Source organism: Carassius carassius, chromosome 38, assembly GCF_963082965.1.
Source record: "Carassius carassius chromosome 38, fCarCar2.1, whole genome shotgun sequence".
Lineage (NCBI taxonomy): Eukaryota > Metazoa > Chordata > Actinopteri > Cypriniformes > Cyprinidae > Carassius > Carassius carassius.
The window spans coordinates 25,571,521-25,581,782 of NC_081792.1; the positions used below are offsets into that span (position 1 = coordinate 25,571,521).

The window sequence follows — 10,262 nt, forward strand, 5'->3', positions numbered from 1 at the left end:
AGCTTGAACCGCAAGTACCTTGTTCTGACTTTATGAAGCAATTTATCCTTCATGCAGCAATACCTTTAAATATGACCTTTCAGTAAAAAATGTGCCATGTGCAAGAGTTGCATTCAGTTGAACCACATAAAATGAGTCCATTTCCTCTAAAGACAGTGATCAGAGGCTTTCAGGTAGACAGCATGAAGGTCCAGAGTAAAGTGAGGTGCTACTGTCCCTTCAGTCTTGAAAGGTATTGTTTGTCTTGATTATTTTCAGTCTCAAAATCTCAAATCTATTAAAATATTTGATCCAATTTCACATTTAATACATTGTAACAATGTTAATAATATAATTAAACAATAATTCATGTAACAATTATATGTAATTGCACTTTTTTAATTCAATTTAGAATTTATGGTCTACAACGTATAGTACTTTGGAAGTTATTAGCTCATTTTGGGATTTAAAAAAACGTTTTCTGCAAAACATAAGGCATATTTACATATAGACACATTTGAATGTCATGACAACTTTTTTGATGATAAATGTCCAACTATATATACCTGTAGGTAACCAGTTGCCAGTTAAGTTTTTGTGTCCTCTGGTCTTTGGATGCCAAATGCTGTGATGAAAATATTTACTACTACGATGATAAAGACGAGAGCTGTGACGATGTTCTCCAGAAGATTCAATATGAAGTGTTTACTTGTGTCATTCAGATTCCACTTCACTGTAGAACAAAAGCAATAACAGCAGCTCATTATGTAATTCAGAACATTTTAGAAAAGGTTATTAAACTGATTTAACAGCATCTTAAAGTGAAAGGGTAAAATATGACAAGTGTGGGCCAAGAAAATGATAATTATATGGTGTCCATCGTTCTGTAGTGCAGGTGTCAAAATCTCTAACACCACACACTTACTCACGGCTCATGTTATCCTAGAACTTGCATGATTACTCTAACACTTTCAATACCAAAGATGAAGCCCATTTTCCACCAATTAGAGCGTGATTGTGTTCACAATCGATTCCAGTGTACAGCAGAGTTGTGTTTAAGGAAATACTAGAGCGTTAATGACGGCTAGAAATAGCTGGGTGTTTTTTGAAGTTGAGAATATGAATATTTCTCAAACTGGGACAGAATTTCTTTATATGATTGAAACCTCTTTCTCAAATTAAGAAGGTTCTTACTCTCACTATCTGGACAAAAATAAAAGTGAAAGTAAAACATTTTTAATGGGAAATACCAAAGTGTTGCAGGATTGACTTTTATCATCTGCAGAGGTGGGTAGAGTACCCAAAAACTGTACTCAAGTAAAAGTAAAAGTACTTCTAGAAATATTTACTCAAGTAAAAGTAAAAGTACTAGTCTTGAATGGTTACTTGAGTAAGAGTAAAAGAGTATCGGATAAAAAATCTACTCAAGTAGTTAGTTACTAGTTACTTTGGGTCATATATACTGAGCCTATTTTTATTTGGATATATAGATAACATGTATGTAATGTATGTGTGTGTATAAATGTATATATTTCATCAGCCTTTACTCCAATTTATGTAATTTATTATAAAACCCTGTCTGTTTACTTAAGTAACAGATATAGGTGTCATGCCATAACATATTTTTAATACGACTGACTTTATATTAAATGTGAATTTAACATTGAAAGTTAATCTGATATAAATATTGCTACTAATCTTTCATTGTTCAGAAAGAGAGCAAATAACATTTACATTATTAAAGATAATTTTCACTGACAGTCTAGAGTTCAATCACTCTCAGAAACTCCCATTAAAATTACTGAAATTGTTAACACTGTGAAATCAATATCTTAGGCAAGGCAAGTTTATTTATATAGCACATTTCATACACAATGGTAATTCAAAGTGCTTTACATAAAAGAAAGTAAAAAAGTAATGAAGAAAAATAATAACAAGAATAAAACAAGCAATTTTAAAACTTTTAAAATTATTAAAACTGTACTTATTTAAAATGAATTTAAAACAGTTAACTAAAATTAAATTAAAAAAAAAACAGTGAAACTATATATTGCAATCAGTTCGGACATTGCACAGTGCTCATTCAATAAATGCACAGCTAAACAGATGAGTTTTGAGTCTAGATTTAAATGTGACCAGTGTTTTAGCACATCTGATCTCTTCTGGAAGCTGATTCCAACTGCGGGCGGCATAGTAACTAAAGGAGGACTCCCCTTGTTTTGTGTGAACCCTTGGTATTTCTAACTGACTCGATCCTAATGATCTGAGTGCTCTGTTAGGTTTATATTCAGTGAGCATATCTGCAATATATTTCGGTCCTAGGACATTTAGTGACTTATATACGAGTAAAAGTACTTTAAAATCAATCCTAAATGTAACTGGAAGCCAGTGTAAGGACCTGAGGACTGGTGTGATATGCTCAGATTTTCTGGTTCTAGTCAGAATCCTTGCAGCAGCGTTCTGGATGAGCTGCAGCTGTCTAATGGTCTTTTTGGGAAGGCTGTTTCTTAATTAAAGATTCGTACACACATCTGCACTTTGATGTTTCTGACGAGAGAATTCGCCAGAAAGAGGTATTTAGTCAGCGAGCGAGTGAACGAAGCACTGGCATTTCAGCGATGACTCATCTGAACACCTTTGATTGGCCAATGCTTTAATAAGCTCAAAAGAATCATGTGTGATTGGTTATAATGCGCAGCGCTGTATAAACGCATCTATCTCTGGCTCAGCGCCAGCAAGCGATCACAGATCTGAATTTAGCAGCTGATGATATGACTTGCTGAACGTACTCGTACCGGTGTGATTGTATTAAAATTACTAAAATCTTAATCGGCTATTTTTTGTCTTTTGGAAGCTGCATTCAACTTGACTCCCCTCTGTTATAAGCCACACACGTACAACAAACTAATGTCACAGTGGTATCGTGTACTGTAATCATGTAGCCCAATTTATTACCCGTTAAACAGTAGACAGCACACGCGGTGTTCATCTAATAAGGATCTCCATCGCTAAATAATAGCCTTTGCAAATCTGCTTTCAAGTCAGTGCAGTTCCAGCCACGTTTTCAACACTCTTTCTGTTCTTAAACGTTACAACTCCAAGTGAACCACTTCAGACGCGTGCGGCAGGGAACTAAACGACTCATTCAAACTGATTCATGAACCAATTCACTCGTTTGCCAATTGGTTTGATCAAGCCTTTGAACAGAATTGACTCAAAAGAATGAATCATTCGCGAATGGGCATCGCTCATTGCCCAGAGAAAAGTAGACGGCGCGTTTGGAATAAACTGAAGCATTTATAACATTTATTGCATTAAGATAAAGTAACGAGAGGAGCGTCGCTCACAGTAACGAAGTAAAAGTACAGATTTTCCCCCAAAAATTTACTCAAGTAAGAGTATAAAGTACCCATCTTTAAATATACTCCGAAAAGTATTAGTTACCCCAGAAAATTACTCAAGTAAATGTAACAAAGTAAAAGTAAATCGTTACTACCCACCTCTGATCATCTGATATAATTATGTTAAAATATTAAATGCAGGATCAACCTCTCTGCAACTTCTTTACTGAAAGTTCTGTTCTAGTATCATGTAAAGAAGAATTTTCTTTCTTTCATAGAACACAAATGAAATTTAATATGACAGCAAAACATCCATGCTGTTTTTATTTTTTATATATATAAGTGGATGGTGATTGGTGACCACTACTTTCAAACAGGCAAGGCATATATTTGAATCTGTTTTTGATGCAAACATATCAAATTTCATCAAAAGACTTGGAATAAAGTCTTTTATGATGTTTTTATGTTGCTTTTTGTCCCTTTCAGTCCTTAACACTTTCAGTGTATGAAGGAGGACAGCATGTACATTTTTCAGAACTTATTTGTATTCATACAAAGTCATATGGGTTTGGAAAAACACGAGGGTGAGTATTTTCACTTTTTGTTGAACTACTTGTTTAGACATTTATTTTTGCATGCGGTTTTACATACCAGTTTGAAAGGTTTAATTTAAATAGTTTCAGATGTTTTTATAAAAGGTTATGCAGATGTATTATAAAAGGTGATAAATATTTTTTGGTCACTGAATAATATTTATACTTCACTGTAATTATATGCAATATGAAGTACTATATACACTAGCAATTAGGGTATGACAGTACTAACAACAATATTTTGTCTTATAGAAACTAACCTAATCATGTATAAAATAACTATTGTCTCTATATTTTGAATATCTGTGTACTTGGATGAGCTTCTCTCACCTATGAAGATAAGCAAGACCCCCACGATGATCTGTAGGATGAGGGAGATGCTGATGAGGCTGATGAGAGGAATGTATAAGGAGGAAGAGGGTCCCACCTCCAGGACGGTCTTCAGCTGGGAGGCGTTGGCCATCAGCAGTGCGATATCCAGCATGCTCTCTGCTGCACTCTTCTTATTGGCGTAATGGTTCATGTTAATTGGGGCGTTCCTTGACCAGCGGCTCTGCCGAGGACGCTAAACACAACCATGAAAACACACATGATGTTACTTACTACATCCATGGGAATGAGAGAAGGTAAAGAGTACATAAGAAAGATTTACCAGAGTTGTGAGACTTTAGAATTTGACTCTTGCACAATGTTGTTTTCTGACCTTCAATATCTATTCAAGAATTTGAGTGATGGGTCATCTATGGTCATATTTCTCAGTTTTAGAAGGAACTGAAAGTCAGTTTTTTCTTAAAGATGTTTGAAGCATGTGAAGGGAAGTTGGAGAGTGGTTAGTTGGCCCTGACATGATTTCCTTCCTTCTGTTTTAAATAAAAGTGTAGTGTGGGTCACTGGCAGTCAATAGAAACCTCAGTACCACAGAAATTGAATTATGAAAAACACAGAAACAATGGTGATGTTACTGAATCAACATGAAAGGATGATGGTTCAGCATCACTTATTCACCCTAGTTAATGTTGAAAATGTTGAATTATAAAAAAACAGGTAATGTCACTGAATCAACATTATGATGTGATGATGATTCAACATCACGTATTCACCCTCGGTAATTGTTGAAACAACATTAATATTTCAGCTACACTTCAGTGGCACATCAACAAATTCCTTACCATTTAAATGTTTGGGAAAAAAATAATGAAAATGACACCTTTCTAGCAATTAAGTCACTTTTTTGTAACAGTTTAACACAATAACAAAAAGACAATATTATTATTTATTAAATAAAAGTGGGACAAAAACACTAAAACCTTTAAAATGATTTGTTTCAGGGGTCTGATGTCAGACTACAAGCGGTCAAGAGGTTCAAGTTTTAAAAAGCTGGCTTACAATGAGACTGATGCCTGTTTTCTTTTGGGTTCTCTGAAATCTGAAAAAGCAAGCATGATGTCGCCTAAGAGTAGGGGTGTGCAATATGACGATTTTTGTGGACGATAAAAATGACTCCACGATCTTCTTTTGAAGAAATATTGTAGTATTGTGCTACAGCACACATTTATCGGCTGCAGTTCTGGTGCCTCCGTCATATAGTGTGCAACAGCGGTCCCCAACCTTTTTAGCGCCAAGGACCGGTTTAATGTCAGACAATTTTTTTCACGGACCGGGCTTTAAGGTGTGACGTATAAATACAACAAAATAAAATGATACGACTGGCATAAAAACTATGACCAACTGTGACCTCCACGTGACCAAGATGTAACAGAGAATCCGGCCTTTTTTTTTTTTCAAAATAAAAGATCGTTATGGCTGAGCGCACTTCTACCTGTTATTTGTTTTGCAAAAATCCACCGCTCCCGGCTCTTCTGGTTCAATCAGCACAGGTGTGTGCCACAGAGTTGTTTTGTGTTGAAAATGTAAAAAATATATATAATGAGCGAGTACATCATGAATCCATTTTCCAAACCATGTTTTTGTCTTATTCTGAATCACTATGGTACCCCTATAAGTGTTTATATCCGGACTATTTTAGTCTGGTTGGGGTCAGCAACGCTGCAGAGTATCACAGTACCTGCGTGACCCGCCATGGATGTAAACAGAGAGAAGTAGCTCCGGCTACAATGTTCTTCCGCCAGACGCGAGCACAAAAAATGTTACGTTACCGACTGCAGCTTTAATGCAAGTTATTTATTCTTTCTTGTGGGGCCCGGTACCAAATTACGCACGGACCGATACCGGTCCGCGACCCGGGGGTTGGGGACCACTGCTGTACAACACCACATGCATTCACAGCAGTGTTACCTCAGCGCTAGAGTAACTCTCTCATTATTTGCATGTGCTTTTAAATGTTTCATTCGCGCTCTGGTCTGACCTGTGCTCTTTCTGAGCGCCGCATACACCCAAAGCGCATGCACTAAAGCCTGTTAAACAGTGCCTGATTATTGAATTAAGTTATCTTTGCGCTAATACTGTCAAAACACAATAGGTTTACATGTAGACTCAGTTGGTTATGTCTAAAATTAAACAGTAGTTTAAAAGTAAACAGTAGAAAAACTTGAATGTGCCTGTATAAAGAGATGCATGAAGGTCTTAAAGCGACTGTACGCCTATTAAACATGCAGCCTACTGTCAAGGGATAAATCACCCTAAAATTTCATTTCTGTCATTATTTACTCACTGTCACATTGTCCCAAACCTGTATTAAATTCTTTCTTGTGCAGAACATAAAATAAGATATTTGTGGACAAGCAATTGTTTGGTTTTCCACGTTCCTCAAAATAGCATTTATGTTCAGGAGAAGAAAGAAATTTATTCAGGTTTAAAATCACTTTTGAGTGAGTAAATGGTGGTATAAAAATAAAACACTATGACAGAATTGACAGACAGCTGACAGAATTTTTATTTTTGGGTGAACTATTCCTTTAACGTTAATAAAACAAAAATTAACGAAAAAAAAATCACTCACTGCTCTCTACATATATATATATATAAAAACAACATGATAATATTTTTTCCATATCGCCCACCTCTACCTAAGAGCAATTTAAAAAAAGTCAATTCAGTTGTCTTGCATAGTCACATTCAGTTATGTTAATATGTTAAACACAGTATGATTCACTGTAAAATTGCTCAAAAACAAAACATTCTAACTATGATTGTAGTATCATTAAATTATACTTAATCCATTAGCTCAAATCTATTAACACTTCAGTATCAATACAGTTTCTACAATTAAAATGTATAAATAGGATACGTGAACTCTAAACTCAGCATGAAGGTGGCCACCTCTGAGTTATGGCCATTACTCACAGGAAAAAGTATAGGACTGGAACAAAAATAAAAAAATAAGTTGCAGATTCACCTTATGTAAATGTTACAAAATAGCCTTGTCTGTCACTTTCTCATAAACACAAGATTTTTTATAATTATGTTTAAGTGGGAACGGGCTTGTTCTTCTAGTTCTTTTTGTTGTTTGAGTAATATATCTGAAGTGTTTTGAGTCATCAAACTCACATTGTACTTTTGGCTTAGCATTAAGGGCCTCTTAAAGAATTATCTCAAGAAATCCCTCTTTCTTTTTAAACGAGATAATACACAGCTGGTCATGTGATCCATGAGATTTAGCTTTCTAAGACAGTAAGGGGATGAGCTCTGTCTGTATGCTTCTTGCTTATGTGGCTCTGTGAACACAAAAGCACTATTCTTCTCTATTATGGCAGAGGAGAGGTCAGGCTGCAGGTGAGCTAGCACTGATGTCATTCTGGTGTCACATAATACATCTACTATGTGTTACTAGACTCTCACCAGTGAGGCAGCAGACTTCAGTCTGAGAAGGCAAAAAGTGTCTCCTATTTGGTTGAGACTGACTGCACTATAGTATTCTCCAGGCTCTTCAGTGGAGTGCAGGGCAGGGGTTGACTTTGGGTACGGTTCAGTCCAGCTGCCCAACACAAGGGACTCTTGTGCCTATGCCGGGAATGGCAAAGAAATTAGAAACACACTCTTTCCATGATCCCCAAAGACACTCAGATGCTGACACTTATATAACACCCTTCCCATTGAAAACTGAACCAGTTATCTCAACGTACCAGCCTTGGGTCTCTTCCTCTTTCTCTGTCCTGCTATTGGTTGCCATTGGATATAAAAAAAAACGGAAATGGCAACAAAGTTATTGGCAACACTTAAAGGAACTATTTCCTATAAATAAAGCGTTCATTAAAATAAGGACATGAAAATCCTGGCAGATTGCAATGACTTACATAGGCTGTCATTTATTGTATACATTCTATAACTATTTCTAATTAAGCCACGGATGAGGTGGTAAAATGCAGAAAAAAAAAGTAAATTATAATATAGCACAGTTAGCACGATGTACTTGTCTTGACAATGTGTTTATCTTGTTTTCCAGACTTGCCTCCCTCGTGTGGAGACCACTTCACTACGTCACTGATGGAGTATCTTGTACAGCACAGCTGCCATTACTAGTTCAGAAACAATGTGGCGAAGTGATATGCGGTTGTAAATGCAATCAACAAACCTAGAAGTACAGTACACTTATGTTTTTAACCATTTCCTTTGCTCATTCCTTCTGTGTTGAGTGTATTTTTCTTTGCGGCTATATTATTTATGGACCTGTGGCACTGGAATTACAATCAATGGTGCCCTTTTCTATAATATTACTTGAGTATTACATCATACCAAAGCAAATGGAGTTGGCATAGAAAAAAGCCACAGAGAAATCACTGCCCTTTCAGTCTGCCTAAACACACAGTGTCTTCAACACTGGTGCTGCCCACAGGAATGATGATATGTTTGATTTGGTGTTTCAGGGTGAAAAAAAATCCACTTGTGGTAAGATGTTCCTCTGGTCTTTCTAACCACTTCACCTCACCTTTCTTTAGTGCAAACATTAATGGAAGTGGAAGACAAACTCATTCAAATTTAAGGTTTAAATTAACAGACAACATTAGAGATGGGAATTGTAGGAGTTGAAAAAACTTCCACAACACATAAAATACACTATACATTTTATATATTTTACCCTAAAGTAATGCACAGTAACTTTATTAATAGTTACAACTATACTATATATTAGAAAGTGCTTTATTGCTAGAACCTTTAATTTTTACTTGTTTTTTTTTGTTTTGTTTTTTCTCTTCGACTGGTGAGAGTGTAAAACCTGCTCAAAATAGAATCCATCCGTTATGGTTTTACCGTTTAATTTTCATGGAAAATGAACTTAAAAATGCTTCAGTAAGGTAAATGGTTAATTGGTTAACTGTAATGGCCTTGCCACATATGTAACATTCATTCCACACATATAAATACAGAATACATGTATTAATAAATATGCATTACTTTTTACTTAACAAAGAATGTGAATATAAGTAGCTAATATATGCTTTTATGGTAATATTATTGAAGGTACACTTTTCTTTCTTTCTTTCTTTTAAACAAATAGAAAGTGTGACGGAATCCCGTTCGAAAAAAACTCTGTTGCATGTTATATAGTTAATGTTTATGGAAGTACTGTTGTGTCAAGTGCTACACCGGTGGTGTTTACCTGGATCGCTATGCATTGCATTTAATACCGTGTTTTAAATGTGAGTTATTGATGTGTCCTCTAAACTGACAGTTTACTAGCGTCTTTCACAGCCCATTGTTGAGGGTTACGAGGCCTGGTGATCTCATCTGTCTGGACGCGGCGAAGCGAAACACCAGTATAATGAATAAGAGCTTTCTTTCAAAACTTTGAACCGCTTTTGTGCAGCGTGAGCTTTTATGTTGACGAGTGAACAGGTGTATTCTAATCTAACCCGACTGGCTTTCATATACACCAATGTAATGCGTTAAACTTTAAAACTAACATCCCATCGGCGAACGCGTTTGTGGTCGTTTTAATGATACTGATATGTTCAAAATCACTCACCACTCCTGGAGCTCCTCCGTGAGCATCTCCATTCAATTCCAGCGCTTCCGACTCCATAACCTTTCCTTTGATTATATCTAACACTCCGTAAATAGCTGGGGTTAAGTGTGTTTGTGGTGCATTATGAGCTCATGGGTGGTCTAAGGAAGAGTGGGCTGGACAGGCGTCTGCCAATCGCTGCAGCAGCGATGTCTGAATCGTTCTTTTGAATCGGTTCTTTTGAATCATTACAGACGAACCCATCTGAACAAATTCTTTACACATTTCTTTTGAAATGCTTTCAAAACGCATTTTACTAAACCTACAGAAGCGGGAGATTTAAAGAATGTCAGTAGAATTTTAGCATACATTTTTAGCAGTGTTATTTGTGCTCGTTTCTAAATGATTTTATACAAAAACCATGGCTGTAACAATTGTAGCACATGA

At 36.0% G+C, this 10,262-nt stretch overlaps 1 protein-coding gene across 1 annotated transcript; it reads right to left on the reverse strand.

The window, feature by feature from the left end:
• Positions 1 to 520: 520 nt before the first annotated feature.
• Positions 521 to 9,989, reverse strand: LOC132119640 (ninjurin-1-like). Its single transcript, XM_059529781.1, has 3 exons — positions 9,837 to 9,989; positions 4,244 to 4,478; positions 521 to 712 (listed from the first exon to the last, which is right to left on the reverse strand). Exons 1-3 carry the CDS (start codon positions 9,891 to 9,893, stop codon positions 567 to 569), a joined length of 438 nt encoding a protein of 145 aa, XP_059385764.1. The 5' UTR covers positions 9,894 to 9,989; the 3' UTR covers positions 521 to 566.
• Positions 9,990 to 10,262: the final 273 nt, after the last annotated feature.